General features: G+C 42.6%; 1 protein-coding gene across 1 annotated transcript in view; it reads right to left on the reverse strand.

The window, feature by feature from the left end:
* The window catches only part of grin2ab (glutamate receptor, ionotropic, N-methyl D-aspartate 2A, b), a 90996-nt gene that overhangs the window by 25421 nt on the left and 41099 nt on the right, over positions 1-24476 (reverse strand). Inside the window, exon 4 of the mRNA XM_059553623.1 lies at positions 507-1102. Coding sequence (XP_059409606.1) covers positions 507-1102 — 596 coding nt within the window. The remainder of the gene's footprint in view (positions 1-506; positions 1103-24476) is intronic.

The following is a 24476-nucleotide window of genomic DNA, read 5'->3' on the forward strand; positions in this document are numbered from 1 at the left end:
TACATACAATAAAACAGCTTTTTTTAGTCCACTCATGTAGTGAAGATCATTTTGACACATTTGTCAAAAGTACTACTCATTTCTTTAAGTACTATTCTCATTTCTAAATTCACCTATAGCAGAGTGGAATAATGCATTCTTGAAAACCATGTTGGCCACTTTTCTGGATTGAGTTATAAGAAAGTGTACCGTTAGCCAGTGAGTTTGAGATTTATAAAAGGAACTGCTTGCCCAAAGAAGTAGGTGGCCAAGCTGTAGTACAGAAAGGCGAGCCAAAAGACACAGCATGAAGCATCTACATAAGTATGTTGAGATTACAGAATTTGAAAAAGATTGTGCTTTATCATGTTAACGTTGATGTAATCTCTCTTTCTCAATGTATAACTACCATTGCACAGTAAATATGAAAGGATTTGCCTTGGGTTAGTTTTGCATATGTGTATGTTCATCCATTTCATTATGCAAACAGATTTTCAAGCATGCAACCATAAGCAATCCATTCTTACCTTCGCAGAGCACTTGGCGGCACTTCCGGCTTCTCTGATTGGCTGTGGCAGCTAGCCGTTCCATCAGGTATCCGACCTTCCTCTCTGAACATGGCAGCGGCTGCAGAACTGATAATTCCCACAGCGTCGTGCACACGCGTCTCCAGGGGATAATCCCATTCGTCGTACACCACAGATATCATCCCAGTCGGAAAGGCTTCTGGGATTTGTTCAAGATTTCCTGTCGTCAGACCAGGAACAATCCACACAAAGCCAGCCCCGGTGAGCCCTAGTGAACGGGCTTCCTCCATAACCAATGCCGCTTCGTCTTTGGAGCAGTAGAGGAGGATGACAGGCGACTGGATGCGTTTAAGCTGCACGTGGGCTCGGTCCTCAGGTTCGCCGACGCCGTCCAGCGTCACTACACTCTGAAGATCCCAACGAATGAAGCTGTGGTCCACCGTGACGCGGACGGTGGCTATGAACTCCTGGAAACCTGGGAACTTGGTGGTGACCACCGAGAAGATGTGCCAGTCGTATTCCTCCATTATAGAAAGCATCAACAGCGCCTCCTGCTGGAGGGAGGCCCCAAACTGGAAAAACGAAGAACTGGCATCCTATAAAAAGTAGAGATAGAGAAAGAGCAAGAGGGAGAAAGCCAGAAAGAACAGGTGGTGGAAGAGAAAAGCAGAAAGGGAAACATGAGTAGGAGTGAAGACAGAAAAGGAAAGTTAGATGAAGAAATGCAGGGAAATACAAACTATGTGTTGTCACATCTGACTCTGATAGTTGGGTAATTGTACTTCCACCTGCATTCTTGCCAATGGAGAGTCGTCAGTTCTGATAAATCAACTAAACTATCACTATGCATTCAAGCTCATTTGGTTGGGGCTAGAAATATGCCTTTATCTGAAATTTATCTGAAATCCAGCCTTGGTGAACATAAGAGATGGTAGTGTACTTTGATATTTAATGTCTAATGCAATGATATTCGTAGATTTTTAAGTGTGTTACTTTAGGTACTCCTGCTTTAAACCATAAAATAACTGCTTTTATCCAGGCGTAAAAAAACATGAAATCATTTTATTTCGTCACCCCTGAGAAATATTTGAAAATGGTGGAAAGGCTGTTTCTCACTGCCACTGATAAAGCAGAAGTTCCTTCACCCTACTACTGAAGCCTTCAGCTTTGCGAACGAGAAAGTGTGAAAAGGTTTATAGAGGGAACAGGAACGAGCAAGAGAGAAGGGCAGGCATCAGGAGCAGACAGTGAGCCGTTGAATACAGGAGAAAGGAGAAAGACAGAAATTGCTGCACACTGTCACACTGGAGTCACTGACTGAGTTAAGAATAATGACTGCATCCTTGTGCGGTGACAGCTTGATATCTCAGAATACACAAACTCATAAACGAGCAACAATGGAGCTTATGAATATCATGGTTCACGCGCTGTGCAAACACATTGGTGCTGATCTGTCCACCACGGTGCTGTGACAGATTTAAAATACTGAGCTTAAGCAAACAGTGATACGTAAATAAACAGGTAAGGAGGAGGTATTTGCCGAGGATTAGCACCATACTTTGAGCAAAATAAAATAAAGAGGCCAAAGGCAATTGAATTTACATGAGGTAAATGTATGCTCCTCAAACTGTACTTCGCTGTAACCAAACCTACTGAGAAAATTGAATCTTCAGCTTGTAACTGAGTCACAAAGCAAAACATCTCCACTGATCCAAAACTGAGCGAGTACCAAACCTCACATAAACCAGTTATGTCACATTCTAAAAATTAATCACACAAACAATTCAGGAGACATTAAAACTGTGTCCCAGATACACTGAGGAGTTAATAAATCAATGCAAATGTAAAGGCTGCACTCAATGTTTTGGATGGTCCCTTTTGCACTGTGAATGCAGCACTTCAGCATTTAAGAGGCTCTAGGATGAAACTGGATTAGAGGTATGCACACAGCTTGGGTGCGCTCACACATACACGAAGGCCCACACAAATCTCAGGTGTAAACGGATATAAGCCAAGGTGCATATACTGTACGTATATAGCCATGTACATGTGCGCACACATATAGTTTGTCTAATCAAAAATACCTGCTCTCAGACCAGGTTTTCGAAAATTAATCATACAGACTCACACATAATTTTTATATTACTGAGGTGCTGAGAGGTTTTCCAGTTTGGCAGGAGGTTGATAAGCATGTGAAGAGGGTTAGGATTTAGGTGCAGACCTGGAGGTTTGCAGGTAGATGCACACACAAACAAACTCACAAAAGATGTGTGCCGGGAAATTGCTTTAATCAGAGAGGGTCTGGAGAGTCAGAGTGTGGAAATATCCTTCCATTAAAGCACTTCTTCAATTTTGTCACCCATTTATTTGTCCACACATCCTGACCTTGGAGCTGCCATTTTTTTGATAATGATGCATATGAATGTTGCTTAATGAAATTTCTTTTTTTTTTTGATTGCCAGTACGAAGATACGCAGTATAATCATTCACTTTTTGTATTCCAGCTTTGGAATGTCATGCAAATTTTAAAACAGAAGGAAAAATCACATCAATAATTTAACATCTGCATGGATCTTTTGAAGTAATCTCAAATGATATAGACAGACTCCAGAGAATATCCTGATCACACATACTTACTGATGCTTAACATCCACACATACTGATAGCCCTATAAAAAGTTCATAATTCATATTTGTATTTCCGAAATACAGTTTATCAAAGATTATTTTATTTGTTTATGATGGTTGTTAGCATTATGATTCAGAATACAACGCTTGGAAGCTTGCTGTCCTACAGTCATTTATTTATTTAATTTTAAATACAGACGCTTAAACACGTTAGAGAGTAATGAGCTACTCTGGCACTAAAGACATTTTGAATAAATCTTTCTAAATGTATTCTATATGTCCCAAAGCAATCCCATTTTTTGGTGGAAAATGTCTGCTGTTCTCACTTCATCAAAGCAGAAGTAGTACAGAAAAATCTTCCTGTTCTCCTATTACTCAGCAGAGACTGGCCAGGGTTTGAACAACTGTGTGACTGACACTCCTGGGGAAAAAACAAAAACAGCTTTAAAAATAATAATAATAATGATTTAAAAAAGGACCTCAGGACAGGAAAAGAGACTAGCACTCCTTGTACTTCTGGACCAGAATAATGGTGGTGGTAAGCAGTCAGGGTTGACTTGCATCTCAATATTTTAGTAAAACTGTATCAGTAGCATGTTGGTAATCAGCCAATATTAGAAATGTTTCAGATTATTGATATTGGTTGTTATTGGTTATTTAATTGTACAGGTTCATTATTTTTACATTTAGAATGAGCGTTTTATGATGACAAAGGCAAAGCAAATCTTTGAAAGAAATAATAATTTAATAACCCTGTTAAATGAAAAATGAAATCTCCATTTTCATTTTTTACATTATAGATTTTTTGTTTGTTTGTTTGAAAATAAATTAATACTTCTGATTAATTAAATGCATATTTGCAGAATAACAGTCAATTTAAGACATTTAATAATGACATTTTAAAGACATGTTACAAAAGTTTTCTACTTCAAACAGGCCATGTTTCCACTTGTTTCTAGCTGCTGAAAATTCAGTTTTGCCATTACATCATATTCTAAAATATTTTACAATAGAACATAGCTATTACAGCTGTAGTCAGAAATGACAAAACCATTTCAGCTGGCATGATTTTGGAGAGAATAAAATACATTGTCCATGATGTTTATTAATTTAGACTCATCCAATTATCTCTAAGTAAGAGCCAACAACAGAACTTGCCTTTTTTTGGTAGAGCATGTTCAACCCTTTAGCATCCCCTGCTCTGATGATCACTGAAGAGCTCAGTCATAAAGGATAGGAGCGATTTGGACAGTACTTCTTCCTTGTAATGAAAGTGGTACCTCAGGCATTCTGCTAGATCACCTGTCTCTGCCATTGGCACTGGGTGTTGGGGTTCCACCATTGACCTCTAAGATCAGATCAAGAATGTACACTCAGAAAGGATCACCTTTTGTATGCTGGGAGCCAACACCATCCAGCCAGTTCCTGTGAGCCACGGGCTTCATCTTACCTTCATAAAGATATTAGAGCCAAGGGATCCATCAGTCAGTAACTGACCCTTACAAAAAGTCCAGGTACACAGATGTACATGAAGCTTTTGCAAACAAGTTTACTGTTCTGTTGATAACATCTATGAAAGTAATAGAAAACCAGACTGACCTGAACATGATTTCTTGTACATGGTGCCAACCGACAATCCTTGACCTGGCTACTTATATGCTACAGCCACTGACCCGGAAGCTTGCCAACAAATATTTCCTTTTTACCTCTACCACTTCAAGAAACCCACTGAGAACAAAGATTTTGAATCATGTACACTAACCCAAGTATCTGAATTAGTTGCACTGCATTTTGTCTAAAGTTCAGGAGGGGTGGAGCATTAACGAGTTCACACTGCACAATTTTAGCCCTGATTTACACTCGCTGACACGTTTTGCGAAATCGCAGACAAATGCCTGAAATTGGAGGCAAATCTGTGCTCGTTCATGTTCAAATGACAATCACGCAGTGTGAATTATCAAAGATGTGATCTTAGAGAGTCGCCAAAGCCTGTAAAATATTTGGCATGCTAAGTATCTGGATCTGTCAGCGATTCAAAATTGACTGCTGCGAGAAATTAGTTCTGACTGAAAAAACATTGGCAATGATCTACAGCCAATGAGAGAGCAAGATACAGGGCAGCGTAAAGTTTGGGGAGGAGTTAGGGGCCGTTCACATAACGCATCTTTTGCACGCTCAAGCTTTTGCAGGCGCGCAGTATGCAACGCGTTGCAATGTGCTCGTTTTTTCCAGGCGCGTCCGCACCGCTTCGAGTTAAAAACATCTCAACTTTTCAGAATGCCGCAAGCGCACCGCGGGTCACGTGACAAGAACCAAACAATCAGCTTCATCCTTTACCGTAACAACTTTGAAAGCTCAGACAAGATGAAGGAACAGCTGACCATATCTATATGGATTGCCATTTTGAAGAGAGAGAGCAGGTCATGGTTGCTTAGCAACAGCAGACGCCTCTGGAGCGCAACTTCCCGAGTGCTTTGGAAAGAAGGAGAAAGCGGCACACCTAGCGTTTTCAATGCGTTTTTAGGCGCGATATGTGAATGGCCCCATCAGCATGATCTTGCATTATTCCTTATCACGTGCATTTGGTTGTGAATCATAGCTTCACCAGACAGAGTTGTTGGCGATTCTTCCTATTGTAAAGTCATGCATTGTGTAACCTCCTGTCACCAATCCATATTGCAATGTGAAGACAAAAGAAACTGAACGTGGGAACGAGCAAAAATGTTTATCCATATAAGGGATGTACAATATATTGGCCACCATATCAATATCGGCCGACAAATATCAATTTGTCAGTTATCGTTATTGAAGGGAACAGCGCATCCACAACGGATCCACACGACTAGCACAGTTAAGTTCTCTTGTGCATTTACAGTCTTTTGTGCAATTTTGCGTTGCAATATTTTGTTTATTTTATGCATATAAATCAGATTTTTCTCATATAGAATGTGTTTGGTTAAGCTATAGCCTATAGAGGGTTAATAGAGCACTTCAGTTTGCTGGTGATCATCTTTAGCTCAGCGCACGCAGCTCCAACAACAGCTTACAACATTAATAACTATGATTGAGATTGTCATATAAATAACATTTTAATGCAAGAACTATTATAATAAAACCCTATGAATTTGTTTGGTTTGGTTTCCGTGGTTTCAGCGCGTTGTTGCGGGAAGAGCCAAAAGTGCATCCACAACAGAAGTTACACATTCTGATTAGCACGTCACTTAGTTCGAGTTCATGTGTGCATTTGTTTTTTTTGGTTTTTTTTGTATGTACATAAGTTGTAATATCATATTTGATATCATTTCTGAATATATGATGTGTTTTCCTGTGTTAAATAAGCTGGCAGCACTTCAGTTTACCGGCATTCATTCAGCTCTTCAGCTTCAGCATACACAGCTTGTGCAAAACAGCAATGCACAACATTAATAACTACAATTGGGAATGTCATAAACATAATATTATAAAGATAATAATTACCATGATAAAAAAAGTTGTGAATTATTATTATAGTTTTTTTGCCGTTTTTCAGCGTGTTCATAGCGTGTCCAAGACACATCTGACTATTCGGGTTGTAGTGCGGGTGCATTGCAATATTGGAAATAGTCTACATCTGTTTTAAACTGTGAAGGCAAGCCAGTGGATATCAAACAAGCAACATGCAAACTTTGTGCAAGTCAGACTTATGCCGGCGAACACGTCTTTCCCCATGATAGTGAAGGTAAAAACTTACAGCACTTTCGGCATCTAACAATGCATTAACAGCGTGTATTCTCTCAGAGATGACGAGTGATGAATCTCCTAATATGTGGTATATATAACTGTTTAAAATTTTTTTTTTTATGTTTCTCTTGAGACCTGAACATAGTGAAAACAATGAGAAGAAACATTATTTGTGTTGAAAAGGTTGTTTTTGAAAGTTGGTGCATAAAATTGATAAAGTGTTACTGAAGAGTAACAATTTTATTTAGGCTATAGGCCTACAATTCATTGTAGGCTATAATAAACCTACATATAAAAAAATACATTTTAAAACATATTCATTGAGGAGTAACCTAAGCTAATAGCCTAATTTTTTATTTTCCTCACTGGCTGTGAGTCACAGCGTGTCCGTTATGTGGTGTAATAATAAAAGTAAGTATTATATTTTATTTATTTGTTAGGCTGATTTATGTTTGATTTATGTTTGTTTAAGTGTTTAATGGCTTTTAATGATGATACTTTTTGGTAATCAGGCTCTCAAAAATTATGTAAAAATTTGGATTTTATCGGCCAACATATCGGTTATTGGCATATCGGTATTCAGCAAACATTTGAAAGAAGAACTGATAAAAGTTAATCTTTTCATTAGTTTTCTCCTCTAGATGTCACCCTCTTATTTACCTTTCAAAATGTTACAACCTGTTTTTATACAGTCTATGGTTACAACAGAAAGCCTGTCACTCATTCAGTGCTTATCAGTTATTAGTGCGCAAAGACTTCACGTGCACACTTACCATAGCATGGATTTTTATATACTGTTCTAAGGAGGGGCTCTCATGGCACTCTGATAGAGCAGCTAATAGGGTTGGGTAAAAAATTTGATTTTTGGATTAATAGTTTTTTTAAAATGTGGTCGATTCAAAATCGATTCTCAAAGGCCATGAATCGATTTTTTTCCATATATTGAACGTAAGATTAGCGTTAATCTAATTACAAATCTTCTCCACTAGATGTCACCCTCTTATGTGCCTTATGTGCGATGTCACCAACGAACCTGTCATTCAGTGCTTAAAGCAGTGGTTCTCAACCCGCGGCCCGTCACGAATTCACATGTGGACCACCATATGCTGAACACACACACACACAAAAAAATTGTTTTAAAATTAATTTTATTTTTTACATTAATTGAAAAAATGTAGGCTACTAAAGAAATATAAGCTATAGCCTAATGTTTTTATGTGAAATTATTTTGTTTTTCATAAATTATTTTCAGACATGAGCAGACTTACATAACATTACGAACACATACAAACATGCACTTTGGCAGAATTCAATTCAAATAGTCATCAACAGCCATTAGTTCGGTAAAAGAGAGAAAAAAATAAATGTGGAGAATGCCAGCGACTGAACACATACAAAAAAAGAATAGTCGCAGTATCAGTAGTGAAGGAGGATTTTCGGTTTGCCCCGCAACTCACTTGAAGAGGTTCAAGCAAATGGAAACACCATATACTACGCAGCAATCATCCTTAATTGAAGGAATGTGGCAAAACATCTCTGGAGAGAACTTCATTTTATTAAATTCGAAAGTACTTTCCATATTTGGATCAACATAGGCTACATTTGTGAATGCACATTTCCTGCAATGTCGCGCGTCAGGTCATGCTCCTGTGCGCGTATTACAGACTGCATCTTCAGCCTCTGTTAAACTTTTTTTCGCGAGTCTGCTATGGACCACTAGGTAGGCGCGACGTAAATATCGCCATCGGAGAGTGTGTGCCAAGGCTCTGAGCAGATGAGCGCGCCGACTGGTGCGCATGGTCAGTAGTATTCAAAAGCACAATTGCACATGTTCAGGCAGTGTGAAGAAGCCCATTGCCAATCGAACCTGAGCAATCTGTCAATAAAGAATATAAAGACAGCGATGTGCAATAATTCTGGGCAATTGTTTGTTCACATGTTTGTTGCAGAATGGACCATCAGCGTGCACTTTCGGAAGTATAAATGGAAGAAGTCCGCGTCCGTGCTGGCCGTGTCTGCGTCCAGATTGCTCATGCGGAAAGTATAACACAGGCTTTACAATCGCAACTTCATTGTGCTGTTACTACATCGAGCCGAATTTCACAAAATTGTTCAGCTCCCGACAGAATCAGGTGTTTTATTTATGGGGAATATAATTATTTATTTATTTCAATGAATCTAATCGATTAGATATCATAATATTTAAGCTATATTATTATAAATCAGGTTGGATGTATTGATGACGTAATGTGTAAATTATATGCGTGCGGCCTGCGAAGACTTGTACTTGGACCATAATGCGGCCCGTTGGAAAAAAAGATTGAGAAACACTGGCTTAAAGGGTTTCAGGTGCTTTGTCGATGTTGATGCCACCTTCACATAAAAAGTCAGAGGTATGAAAGCACTTTAGGTTTCGTAAGCAAGACGTGGACAAGAACAAAGCATTTTTCATCTTGCATCAAACTTGTATTTATTTAACAATTGTATGCATTTGAAAATTAGAGATGGGTTCTGTATTTAATACTTACTTAATAAATTCTGTTTTACTTTACCCAAGTGTACCTAAAATAAAAGAGTTTAATATACAGGTTTGTGGCTCTTAATTTCTTTTTATTAATTACCCAATTGTATACTTATGTTCACTGTTCCTTTTTATACATATAGTATTTGTATTAAATCTATATTAATTGACTTGAATCGAGAATAGAAAATCGAATCGAAATTGAAAATCGAATCGAGAATCGAAATCGAATCGATTTGAGAGCTTGTGAATCGAAATCGAATCGATCTGGAACATCTGAATTGATACCCAGCCCTAGCAGCTAATATGGATAATATAATATAATATAATATCTCCTAAGATGGAATAGTGCATCTCAAAACAGTATGTTTGAGAGTCATCAACTCGATTTGTGGAGATCCACCTGAAATTCTCACGAGCTGATTCTCCTCCAGGCCTCAGCAGTGGCGGGTCCTGAACCACGGCAAGCAGATGGCTGCCTTTTTTCCTCAGAAAGAGAGACGAACGAGAGCGGAGCTTTTTAATTGAAAAAAAAAATGCTCACAATGCACGCAGATTGGTTTAAATCACTGCATTAAAAAAAAAAATTAATCTTTATCCAATTCTGATTGGTTGGTCAAGATTGTCATTAGGTTGTAGGGCTGTCAACGAATATTCTAAATTCGAATATGTATTCGAATAGTTTTAAAAAAACGAATTTCGAATGTGAAAATTAATATTCGAATAAAAATAAAATGTGGAAAAAAAGGCCCGCGGTAGTAGAGGCGTGGTTGTCTGCTTTGCGAGTGGGCGCGCTAGCGCGCCTGAGGGTTCAGGGACAGGTCACAGCCTCACAGGAGTCGCACTGTCTGGCACAGCATCACTGCTGAAAGTTGACGCGTCTTCATGGAAGATGCCAGCAAGTGCAGAGCCCAACTCGACCGCAGCAGAGAAAATGATGTAAAATTGTTGACCCGCGAGATTGTTGTATGCAAGCTATTTAAGATACAGTTAGCATACCATTCGACAACTAGCAACATGTGGTCACATCTCAAAAATGTGCACCCAAATGAGCATGGCATAATGTGTGGAACTCCAGCTAAACAGTCACGTCTTGACACTTAACGTTACTTTGCATCGCCCGCCGCAAGCACTTTGTCTGCAACACGACAAAAGGCCATAACGGATAAAATAATTTCATTCATTTTTAAGGACATGAGACCGATCAGTATCGCGGATGGGGCACGCTTCGGGGAGTTCTGTCAAGCAATGGATCCGAGGTTTGATTATTTATCGTTTCATGTCAAGGAAAAGTTCCATGTTTACCACAGCACAGCTCGCTCGGAGCATTCAATGTCAGTTCTATATGCTGTAAAACTTAAATTAATATTAATAATATTTGTTTCAATCACTGAATGAAGCCTGCTATATTTGGGACAACAGTCGCGACCTTAAATTGCAGTTTGTAAAAATTTGTTTGTTCATTTAAACCATTATGCGCAGAGAACGTGAGGGTGAGAGAGCGTGAGGTCTGCAGTCTTGGCCATTAGTTGATTTCCTTGTTTTTGTGTAGGTAATACGTTGTCATATATGTTTAAACTTAAATAGACTATCTATACAAGTAGTTATGTCTCTTTGTATTATTTTTGCCTGTTATTGACGTAATGTGCGTCATTGACAACATGCGCAACCAGATGTTCGAATAGTTCGAATATTCGTGTATTTTTTAGAGGGAATATTCGAACGTCATTTTTGAGCAATTTTGACAGCCCTATTAGGTTGCCCATGCCCGAAGCCGGCCCTAGGTAATCACAAATTTGTGTACAGTTTATGGAGCTAATCGCTTTTTTGGAGAACCAGGACAAATATTTCAATCGATCCCTCAGGCATTTAAGTGGCACCGAAATCTGAGTTCTGATTCAGTTCTAGTACATACTGGTTACATAGGTGACGTGGGTTTCGGTACCAAACCCTACTTCCACCGCTCTTTCAAAACAATCTTTCATCAGAACACTGTACTTGTTTATGTTAACCATCCATCATCCACCTAACCATACACTCAGCCATCAAAACGTAACATTTCTTACTTCACCTTCACCCTGACATCTCTCCATTCCTAAAGCCCTTTATCACAACAACTACTCATCCATCAAATAGCACTATGATGCATGCACACACACACATAGACGAGAGATATAGGCAGGGTTTATATTCTGCCACATGTGTCACTTATCACTTGTGTGTTCTCTCTTTTGGAAAAAGTAGAATATATTATATAATTTAGTATTCAGTATGCATACAGAAATATATGTATGTGTGTGCGCCTGTACATTAGTATTCGGTGCTGAGTCTCTCTTTTTGAGCGGAAACACATAATTGTTTCTGCTTGCAGAAACAATGCCTTTTTAACGTCTCTATTATTCTCCCCTAAGGCCATTCAAACCCCCAAATACTCAAAATCCCAGAATTCATTAGAACTTCATTATTGTGGAAAACTCAAAAGTCCAATAAACTCGTAAGAGTAGACGCATCATGCGACTAAAGAAAGACTGAGTTCATACTGTATAGTGCAATTCAACCAAAGTAAGCATTTCCTCCAACGCCTTGCCTTTTTAGATCAGAAGTAATGAGAGGTCAATAAAAAAAAAAAATCATATTCAAATCTCATATTAAACACTACCTGTGACTGGATCCACACAGAACACTAATTGCATTGGTCTGGGGATCCCTGCCAATTATTATTAATATTATTATTTACTTAACCACTTTAAAATGACTTTTTGGTTGCTTTTAGTCAGAAAACGTAATTAAAAATTACACATATGGCAAGACAATATAATTTCACTTACCTTGCCTATCACTTAATGCAAACATTCATCCCTTCTTAAAAGTCTGTGTTAAAAGAGCCGACTGCTGTGACGTAAGCCTATTTCCAGCTTAGGCATGTTCTCCCTTTATTTTACATTTTTAAATTAAAGGGAGGCTAACCTCCCCTATAAGGTTTCTTTTGTCAAAAATCCTCAACGCTGAAAGTGAACACTCAATGCTGATTGGCTCATTTTTTTGGTCAACGGAGCCACAAGAGCACAGCTCTCCCCCGGCCTCCCCCTCCCCTTCTTTATCACTTAGCGGATGTAATTACATCAGCAGATTCGGCACATTCGCGACAGAAAAGTGGAGCTTTGCAACTTCAGTAATATGTTAGGGTATTACAGTTGTGAAATTACAAACAAAAAATACACATTCAGAGACATGAACTGACATTAACTGAATTTTATTAACATTAAATCGTCCTTCTCCCATTTTCATCTAAAAATTTTGGGGAAGCTGTGCTGTCCCCTGATGACCCACCACTGGTCTTTGCACATTTTTTTTTATCTGACAGTGATGGAAAATCGGTGGAAAGGGTTTAAAGTGCATTCACAACCCATTTTACTTTAGAAATGTGACATATTTGAAAATGGATATTACAGGATAAACAAAAAGTTGGATAGCACTCAGTTTCATCCATTGAAATTGGTTTATAACGCCCACTTTTAACAGTCCATTCAAAGTGTGGCAAATTCACAAAGAAGTCAAGTTAATACATTTTGCTGAAACATTTTAATTACTTTTTTCTTTGGAATAACATACACCAATGATGCACAAGGAACCTGGAACACATTAAGGATGTAAACAGGGTCAGTTTTGTTTTTTTGTTGACATGATCTATCTCCTTAGATTGAACCCATTGGCCATTGGTAGAGTGGCTACACTGTGTTGTTGCTGACTTGGATGATGTTAAGCTGTTAAATAATTTAACCTCTAAATTAGGTTGCATTGCCCATAATTGCTCGTCATTAAAAAAACAAAAACAAAAACATTTCTTTTCATTTTACTGCTACAAATCACTATTATTGTGAATATACCTTTTTTTGATAGTTGAAGGTATTACCAAATTTTCCAAAACATTGAATGAAAAAAAAATAATACATGCAAGCAGCAGATGCATGTGCAGAGCTTTTTATGTGGAAAATGCAGAAATTATGTGGAAATCTGTCCAGTTTTCTGCTAGTTTCATGCAAGCCTACCTATAACCACTGCTGTTATGCCCTTAACCCTCGTCCATGCAAGGAACACCATTTATGGCTGGCTGCATCCGTCTTGTTGCTCTTTCTCCTGTTTCTGTCAGTAGAGCATTGGCATGCCAAGCAGCCTTTCCAGTATTCCCAGGTAGGTCAACTACATTAAATTCATGCAACAGACCCAGAACTTCATACAAAAAAAGCAAAAAGGCAACTCTGGATAACAAAAACAAAACCTCATGGGAGCACAACACTTCCTGGTTAACTCCAGGCAGAACATAACAAAATAAATGGAAAACAAAATCTCAATGACAAAAAAAATTATTAAACTAAAAGTTTTATCTAGGGATGCTTGACAAATGATCTAAAATAAAATAATAAAAATTGTAAAATATAAAGTCATTTTTGTAAACATTCAAGTTTGTTCATGGTCGAAGGATATTCTGACCTGTGTCTCTGTGTAATTGAACCTTGATTTAGAGTGTATAGAGATTTGTGAATAGCAACAGAGGTGAAATTTTCTTTCAATAAAGTGTGCAAAAATCTCTTCGTAATGATGGAATAAAAAAAAAACAGCCTCACATCAAATCTACATTGCAAAGAAGTGATGCAACATAACATAAATCGCTTCAATTAAAATTCACAATGATTTATCCACTGCAAGCACAGTTTTGTTGATTATAATGGGAGCAATTTAGTTCTGTTTCATCTTGCAGTATAGATAAACTGATTTATCTTGCTCTTTAAAAGTACCTCTTAATCTCACATTCAAATGTTTTGCTTAATTTAGAGGCAAATAACTGTGAATATTCAGCTGATTCCTTTAAAAGTAGGGGGAAAAATTCTGTCATAATTTCTTTCTGTCCTCATGTCTTTCAAAACCCATATGCTATACCCAAAGGAAATCATAGAGTATGTTAACTGACTATAATTACTAACACTAAAAACTGAAGTTTTTAAAACTAAAGAAGCGTAACAGTAATGCACTTTGAAAGAAATCAGTTTAATTACACGTTTGATTATGTAAGGGAACGTCTCAAGGTTACGTATGTAACCCTAGTTCCCTGAAGGAACGAGACGCTGCGTCGAAACGCTTTTGGGGAATGTCCCTGACGAGACCGACTCTGAATATCGTGTGCAATCAGTCCATCGGAAAGGCGTGACGTCACGGGCGGGGTGACGTAGCGACCAGGAAGCTATAAAAGCACGTGCCGTGCAGCTGGCTTCAGCTTCGAGTAGGGAAGCAAGCGCCGGCAGGGGTGCCGGGAGTATGGCTCTGCGACGCAGCGTCTCGTTCCTTCAAGGAACTAGGGTTACATACGTAACCTTGAGACGTTCCTTTTCAGGAACTCGAGCTGCGTCGAAACGCTTTTGGGGAACGATGTGCCCACGCTGCCAGACTTCCAAATCCCTGCCTAGTGTGTAGTCAAAAGAGCACAGCTAAGACGAGAGAACAGAAGAGCCCGGCGTGGCTCGCATGTCAAGATCGTAAAATCGGACAAATGTGGAGGGCGTGGACCACCCCGCAGCGTTGCAGATGTCCAAGAGGGACACACCTGCTGAGAAGGCCTTGGAGGCCGCCATACTCCGAGTAGAGTGAGCCTTGGCCCCCAAAGGAGGGGGAAGACCAGAGGACTCATAGGAGACGTTGATAGCCTCGACTATCCAACGACTAAGGGTCTGCTTGGTGGCAGGAGAACCCTTGTTAGAAGGACCGTAGCAAACAAGCAATTGGTCTGATTTTCTCCACAGGGCAGCTCTGTGGACGTATGCGTCCAGTGCTCGCACTGGACACATACAGTTTAGCTTCTCTTGGTCTGGCTCCCGAAAGGGAGGAGGACAGAAGGCCTGCAGTACGATAGGTTGTGGTGTAACAGAGGGAACCTTCGGAACGTAACCCGCTCGAGGGTATAAGAATGCTTTGGCCATACCAGGGGCAAAGTCTAAGTAGGTAGGGGCCACCGAAAGGGCCTGAAGATCTCCAACTCTCTTTAGTGTGGTGATTGCCAGTAACAGGGCAGTTTTAAGTGTCAGATGTCTATCTGAGATATCTTGTATTGGCTCGAATGGAGCTTTACAAAGAGCCTCTAGAACCACAACCAAATCCCAGGGGGGAACACGGGATCGTACTGGAGGTCTCAGCCTCAGCGCATTGCGGAGGAAACGTGTAACTAGGGGGTGTCTACCCACTGACTGACCATTGAAAGGGACGTGGAAAGCAGATATGGCCGCCACGTAAACCTTTAAGGTGGAGTGGGATAACCCCGCAGAGAGCCTGGCTTGTAAAAACTCCAGAACTGTACCAACTGGGCAGTCTGCTGGGTCAAGCTGGCGGTCTCTGCACCATGAAGTGAAGAGCTTCCACTTCAGGGCGTACAGTTTCCTCGTAGAGGGAGCTCTGGATTGGAGTAGGGTCTCAACAACCTCGGTTGAGAGACCAGCTGCTAACAGCTGTGCCCCCTCAGGGGCCACACCCACAGCTTCCACAACTCCGGGCGAGGGTGAATTATCGTGCCCTGCGCCTGTGAGAGTAGGTCTGTCCTGATCGGTATCTCCCACGGAGAGCCGTCGAGGAGCGAGACTAGATCTGAGAACCATACTCGGCCCGGCCAGAACGGGGCTACTAGTAGTACACGGGCCCCGTCCCGGCGTACTCTCGCCAGAACTCCCGGGAGCAGAGCGATGGGGGAAAAGCATACAGACGAAGCCTCGGCCAGGTCTGTACCATAGCGTCCAGTCCCAGAGGAGCTGGATGAACTAGAGAGAACCAGAGGGGACATTGCGATGTCTCCTGAGTCGCAAAGAGGTCCACCTGGGCTGTACCAAATACTCTCCATATCTGCTTCACCACCTCGGGGTGAAGCATCCATTCCCCGGGCCTCGGCCCCTGTCTCGACAGTATGTCTGCTCCCACATTCAATCTCCCAGGAATATACGCTGCTCTGATCAAGAGGAGTTTGCCCTGGGACCACAGAAGGATCTGGTGTGCCAGCTTGTACAAGGGGCGCGAACGCAGACCCCCCTGGTGATTGATATAAGAGACCACTGATGTGTTGTCGGTGCGCACCAACACATGGTGACCTCTCAGGTCTGGGAGGAAATATTTCAATGCTCGATAGACCGCTAGTATCTCTAGGCAATTGATGTGCCATGTTAGATGGCGACCACTCCACAGACCGCGGGCAGGGTGGCCGCTCATGACCGCACCCCAACCGGTGAGGGACGCATCTGTCGCTAGCGTTACACGGCGACAAGGAACTCCCAGCACCGGGCCCTGATTCAAGAACCAAGGTTTCCTCCACATGTCTAAGGCACGAAGGCACCGCCGCGTGACCTTGATAACTCGACGTGGATTTCCCCTCGGGGAAAAGCCCTTGGACTTGAGCCACCACTGTAGGGGTCTCATGTACAGCAGGCCAAAAGGTATCACGTTGGACGCAGCTGCCATCAGCCCTAACAATCTCTGGAATTGTTTGACAGTGAGTGACTGGCCTTCTTTGACTCTCTCGACTGATGTGAGGATCGACTCGATCCGAGCAGGAGACAAGCGTGCCTGCATCGTGGTCGAATTCCACACTACGCCTAGATAGGTGGTTCTCTGAACTGGAGAAAGTACACTCTTCTTGGCGTTTAGTCTCAAACCCAGCTCCCCCATGTGTGCGAGAACGACATCTTGATGTCGAGCCGCCATCTGCTCTGATTGAGCTAGGATCAACCAATCGTCGATATAATTTAAAATGCGGATGCCCTGCATACGGAGGGATACCAGAGCCGCATCCATACATTTCGTGAACGTGCGGGGTGAGAGTGCGAGGCCAAAGGGAAGTACTCGATATTGATAAGCTTTGCCCCCGAAAGCGAACCTCAGAAACTTCCTGTGTTGTGGAAGGATGGATATGTGGAAGTATGCGTCTTTGAGATCTATTGTGACAAACCAGTCCTCGGATCTGATTTGAGCTACAACCTGGTTGACAGTGAGCATCTTGAACTTCAGTGACATAACTGAGCAGTTCAGGAGACGCAAGTCTAAGATCGGACGCAACCCCCCATCCTTCTTTGGAACTATGAAATACCGGCTGTAAAATCCGGATTCCCTGTCTAGAGGAGGGACCACCTCGATGGCCTCCTTCCTTAATAGAGTATTCACTTCTTGTTCCATAACCAGAGCCTGCTGGGGGCCGACCACAGTCGGTGTAACCCCGTTGAACTTCGGTGGTGGATGACCGAACTGAATGCAATAGCCTCTTTCTATTGTACGCAGGACCCATTGAGATACATTTGGCAGTAGCTTCCATGCTGCTAAATAATCTACTAAGGGAATCAGTCTCTCGAGACTGACCTCTGGTGTAAGAGGCCCCCGAAGGGGCGGCGAGCATCCCAGCTCCGCTACGCTCACGGGCGGAAGTAACTGGGGGTGGCGCTCGCTGGAGGCCGCTGCGCCCTGAAGCTCTGGCAGGGTTGGCAGACCGACCTCCTGAGGGTACTGAGGTGAGACGGGCACCGTGTAATGAGGTGAACCGCGCTCTACCCCAGCAGGGGCTACCCTCTGGATCCTGGCGTCAGGATCTTTTCGTCGAGGACTTCCGGGCTTCGATGACAGATCTTAAATCGATTTTCGCCCTAGAAGCCCCCGACTCAGAGCGTCGTTGCCCTCGGTCCCGACGTGGGGGAGCACGAGTGGCGACGCTCTGCTTTTGCGCTTCCCGGTGTGAGGAGCCGGTATGTGGCGTGGTCATCTCCCGCCCAGATGCACCACGAGAGCGACGAGGGAGGAAACTCTGGAACGCCGCCGCCTGCTTGTGCGCCTCCTGGAACCTGTCGACGACAGTATTAACTGTGTCGCCGAACAGGCCCGAGGCTTGAAGCGGGGCGTCCAGGAGGCAGACCCTGTCTCGTTCTTTAATTTCTGACAGGGTCAGCCACAAATGCCTCTCCGCGGCCACTAAGGCTGCCATAGACCGCCCAATTGCGCGAGCGGTCTCCTTAGTGGCGCGGAGGGAGAGATCAGCGGTCTTTCTGAGTTCTTCAATATCTTCAGACTTAATCCCCTCCCCCTCATCGACATCTCTCAGCAGGTCAGCCTGATAAGCTTGCAGGACTGCCATAGTATGAAGGCACGCCCCAGCCTGACCTGCTGCCACATAACCTTTGCCCACTAGCGATGATGTAACTCGAAGCGGCTTAGTGGGCAATGTCGGAGCCTTTAGAGACGAGGCCGAACCGGGTGACAGATAGCCCGCGAGCGTCTGTTCAACCCGTGGCATCGCTCTATAACCACGCTCTCCCAGCCCCATCACGTTGCCATAATATAGTGAATCAGGGCCAAAGAGGCGGGTCGAATACGGGTGATTCCACGATCTCGATAACTCATCATGGAGATCGGGAAAATACGGAAGGCTCCGACGTGGAGGTGGTTGCTTCGGCCGCAGAAAGCGTTCGTCTAATTTGCTTCTCTGCGGCTCAGTCTGTTTTTCAGCAGGCCAGTCGATTTTTAATTTATCTACTGCACGCGTGACCACCTCCAAAAGCTCCTCATACTGGGGCGACAGGGGTGGCGAATCCCCAGCAACAGTCTCCACATCGACCTCCTCGGAGGACGAGAGGTGAAGAGCTAATCCCTCACCCTGGGGGGAAGAAACCGACGAGCGTGCTTCCGAACCCAGGGCTTGGGCGCCGGATCTGGCAGATGAGGAAGGAGATAAGGACTGGCCCGTCTCCATTCCTTCTGACCCTCCAGATCCACCTGCGAACCCCACGAGTGCAGCAGCCGCTCTGCCTCGGCAGAAGCGGGGCCAGCACCGCGAGGAACGCTGGTGAAGGCTCCCTCCTCGAAGAGAGCCCTCCGGGATCGAAGCGTCTGCATTGGCAAACGTTCGCAATGCGGGCAGTCGGCCCCCTCGAGAGCCGACTCAGCGTGCTTCGATCCCAGGCAAGCCACGCACAGCCTGTGTGTATCCCCGCTCGTAATGTAGCGAGTGCAGGGAGGAACACACAGTCTGTAACGCGGCTTGGAATCGCCCTTCAAATGTTTGGTCTTTTGCTTCTGCTTAGGCATATAGAGCTGTTTTAGCGATCTTTTTAAGCTAAGGGACAGACAACAATAAATAGGACCAACAGGACAGACTTTTGCACATGCACACACAGAGCGCTTGCTGACAGATTCGAAGCTGAAGCCAGCTGCACGGCACGTGCTTTTATAGCTTCCTGGTCGCTACGTCACCCCGCCCGTGACGTCACGCCTTTCCGATGGACTGATTGCACACGATATTCAGAGTCGGTCTCGTCAGGGACGTTCCCCAAAAGCGTTTCGACGCAGCTACCTGCGCCGGCGGCGGCGTTCCAGAGTTTCCTCCCTCGTCGCTCTCGTGGTGCATCTGGGCGGGAGATGACCACGCCACATACCGGCTCCTCACACCGGGAAGCGCAAAAGCAGAGCGTCGCCACTCGTGCTCCCCCACGTCGGGACCGAGGGCAACGACGCTCTGAGTCGGGGGCTTCTAGGGCGAAAACCGATTTAAGATCTGTCATCGAAGCCCGGAAGTCCTCGACGAAAAGATCCTGACGCCAGGATCCAGAGGGTAGCCCCTGCTGGGGTAGAGCGCGGTTCACCTCATTACACGGTGCCCGTCTCACCTCAGTACCCTCAGGAGGTCGGTCTGCCAACCCTGCCAGAGCTTCAGGGCGCAGCGGCCTCCAGCGAGCGCCACCCCCAGTTACTTCCGCCCGTGAGCGTAGCGGAGCTGGGATGCTCGCCGCCCCTTCGGGGGCCTCTTACACCAGAGGTCAGTCTCGAGAGACTGATTCCCTTAGTAGATTATTTAGCAGCGTGGAAGCTACTGCCAAATGTATCTCAATGGGTCCTGCGTACAATAGAAAGAGGCTATTGCATTCAGTTCGGTCATCCACCACCGAAGTTCAACGGGGTTACACCGACTGTGGTCGGCCCCCAGCAGGCTCTGGTTATGGAACAAGAAGTGAATACCCTATTAAGGAAGGAGGCCATCGAGGTGGTCCCTCCTCTAGACAGGGAATCCGGATTTTACAGCTGGTATTTCATAGTTCCAAAGAAGGATGGGGGGTTGCGTCCGATCTTAGACTTGCGTCTCCTGAACCGCTCAGTTATGTCACTGAAGTTCAAGATGCTCACTGTCAACCAGGTTGTAGCTCAAATCAGATCCGAGGACTGGTTTGTCACAATAGATCTCAAAGACGCATACTTCCACATATCCATCCTTCCACAACACAGGAAGTTTCTGAGGTTCGCTTTCGGGGGCAAAGCTTATCAATATCGAGTACTTCCCTTTGGCCTCGCACTCTCACCCCGCACGTTCACGAAATGTATGGATGCGGCTCTGGTATCCCTCCGTATGCAGGGCATCCGCATTTTAAATTATATCGACGATTGGTTGATCCTAGCTCAATCAGAGCAGATGGCGGCTTGACATCGAGATGTCGTTCTCGCACACATGGGGGAGCTGGGTTTGAGACTAAACGCCAAGAAGAGTGTACTTTCTCCAGTTCAGAGAACCACCTATCTAGGCGTAGTGTGGAATTCGACCACGATGCAGGCACGCTTGTCTCCTGCTCGGATCGAGTCGATCCTCACATCAGTCGAGAGAGTCAAAGAAGGCCAGTCACTCACTGTCAAACAATTCCAGAGATTGTTAGGGCTGATGGCAGCTGCGTCCAACGTGATACCTTTTGGCCTGCTGTATATGAGACCCCTACAGTGGTGGCTCAAGTCCAAGGGCTTTTCCCCGAGGGGAAATCCACGTCGAGTTATCAAGGTCACGCGGCGGTGCCTTCGTGCCTTAGACATGTGGAGGAAACCTTGGTTCTTGAATCAGGGCCCGGTGCTGGGAGTTCCTTGTCGCCGTGTAACGCTAGCGACAGATGCGTCCCTCACCGGTTGGGGTGCGGTCATGAGCGTCACCCCGCCCGTGACGTCACGCCTTTCCGATGGACTGATTGCACACGATATTCAGAGTCGGTCTCATCAGGGACGTTCCCCAAAAGCGTTTCGACGCAGCGTCTCGTTCTTTCAAGGAACTAGGGTTACATACGTAACCTTGAGACGTTTTCAGCTTTAGTTACACTATACCTTTACAAAAAAAGGTCAAAATAAATGAGAAGCATTGTGAAAAAATAGCATACCGCAATCACATACATTTCCATCCCAACAGGATTAGATTTCTCAGAGGACCAGAGTTAGCTGAAAAATACTAGATAATTTGCCAAGGTTATGTGAGAAAAACACAAATGCGCTTGCTTCGGATGGAATTAAAACCATGACTGTGTAAAAAATGTCTGTGAAAAACAGTCCTATACAGCACATAAGATAGCAAAAAAGGAAAGAAAAGAAAAAGAGAAAAAAATTAGCCTATGAAATGAAAAGTACACTGAAACTAAAATCTAAATTAATTTGGCAATTCTGAAAATAGTATATACAGTATTGTAGTGCAAAACTATAATAACCTTAACACACAGGCATGAAGATGAGCACATTACCTGTTTTTGTATGCAGAAAGTATGCAAAAATCAAGTCATATTAGTTAGATCAAAGTTTCATGTTTATTTAACCTTACCCAGAGTAATGTTCTGTCAACATTCTGTCTAGCACATGACAACAAACACCTATCCAGTTCAGACAAATACAGAAACATTTACAAGGTGGCTCACAGACTGAAGAAAAGACACCCCCACACACATTTAGTTGTGAGACACTTACCAAACCCTTCATCACATCACAATCACACACAAACCAAACATGACAGGCCAATTAATTAATTAGACCGCCAAACAATGATTAAAACCGTGCTGTGTTAAAAGAGGTGAAATCATGGTGAAACATATTCCTTTCTGTTTTCCTAAAAGAGCATCTGCCATATTAAGTGTGTCTGTGCGCTGTAATGACATGTTACTAGCATCTAAAAATCTAAAACCCATTTACTTGATCTTTGTAAGTGCTGTTGGTAAGATTGCTGAGGGCAAAATAGTTTGTGCCAACAGCTTGCTTCAGCAATGTAAGCAAAATGTATATTAAGCTTGATTAAAAAAAACATTAGGAAACACTTCCACAAAACATCCAAGTCCAATATCTGAGGCACTTATGAGGGAGCATTTCTTTTTCAAGGAACGCTTCCTGTAATTTAGCTATCTGACGTCTATGCAAATGATTATTGAACTGTTACAAATATTTTGCATATTCCAATGCCAAGCTATTAAGCCACAAGGCAAAAGACATCAAGCTACAGTATGGTAAATAAAACTACAGTGCAACAAGAGTTCAGTATCTGTATTTGCTTAACAACAACAAAAAGTAGTTTTACAAATGCATAACTATTAGGGATGTACTGATATTAAAATTATGGCCAACAAGTTAAGCTGAAACTACGGGCAAACACAATAAATGGACAATATTAAAATTACAATATTTTGAAAAAAAAAAAAAAAATAAATAAAAACATTTGATTTTAAATGCTACAAGTGAATTTAGGAATCACAGCGTTATGATTTAGGGCAGTGGTTTTCAACTTAAAATGTCATAATGAAATATCACAATTTGATATATAATTAAATAATAAGAAATAATAAACCATTACTATGCGTTCACTATTTGAGCTCGCTGATTGGTTTAATAACAATCCGCCAGTTTATCTAACATTTTTGCTGCATACATCATATGCTACAACAGATTTAAACTAGAGCCCAACTGATATATCGTTTTGCCGATATTATCGGCCAATAGGAGCCTGTCACCTATATATGGCATCGGTGAATATGGCGCCGATATGAATTTGTATTTTTTTTACAGAACATATAATGCAGTTAAAAAGCTTGAAATTGTGTAATTACTTGGTTTGTCCGCGCTCCATTGTTTGCTACTGCCGACCTAGATGAAACTCTTTATAGCTTAAGTCTGTGGAAAACCTTTGAAATTCTGAACGACCATATCTCCATAATGGCGTGGCGAATCCGCACCAAATTCAGGGAATCCCTTCAGCGTGAGGAACCCTCTCAAATGCATATCGAGTGTATGTCTAGAGGCCTTCTTTCGAATGAGACCAGCCCCATGTCGATAGCCGCAAGGCTTTGTGAGTTAGGCATGGTTAAATTTGCAGTCCGGCGCAGACCGATCTAGTGATCCAGGGGGGCTATAGCATTCAAACGCAGCAGCATTCAAATGTTGTCTTATTCGACCATAAGTGCCCTGCGAAGTGGACTCCACCTGAAATTCCACCATGATTCCAGTTTCAAGGGAACGTACATGACGCATTACATTCAAAGGGAATTAAAGTGTGCGAGACGTGAATTTATAATGTATTTATTTACAGCGGTAGGGTAGAGCAGGGCACAAAGTAATACTTTTTTTCTCAGTTTGTGTAAATCCACATGGGGTTTAGTATATTTTTATTCATCCACAGTACAGTTTTACACTTGACTAGTACAAATATGCTTGGCAGTCCCACCAACATTATTTTTTGAAATATTTATTAATATTTCATAATAGTGTTTTTAAAGAGTATGTTGAAAAACATGCCTGGGAAACATTTTCATTCAGAAATAGGTGTAATTACAAAGAAACCATGAGTAACACTGAATTAAATATTACATTTTGAATGCAGACTTCATTTTTTTTTTTTTTTTTTTTTTACAAAACAAAATTTGATTATGCATTGTGGTTCTGCCTTTCTTTTCTTTTATGGGGAGAAGCAAATGTTAGGAGAGATAACTATGGCACTGTTTCTAAGAAGTCAGTCTGCACTAAGCCCCTTTTTCTCTCTATCTCTTTTTCTCCTTTTTATTTGACCTCACTGGCGGCACTGTCTCCCTTTCTCTCTCTTTCTCTGTCTCCTGTCATTACTTTGTGCCTTGCTTTCACCAAAGGGTCGTCTAGAGTCCTGCTGGCCAAAATCTATGAAAGGGCTCAGCTTATGCAGCCTATTTCATTCCTTCTACAGGGCAAAACAGTATAATTTTTTTCATCTCTCTCTGTCAACATTTCTACTAGGACCACCATAAAAACACTGCATATTTAGCATGTATTATATTTTACAAA

This window comes from Carassius carassius, chromosome 7, assembly GCF_963082965.1.
Source record: "Carassius carassius chromosome 7, fCarCar2.1, whole genome shotgun sequence".
Classification (NCBI taxonomy): Eukaryota; Metazoa; Chordata; class Actinopteri; order Cypriniformes; family Cyprinidae; genus Carassius; species Carassius carassius.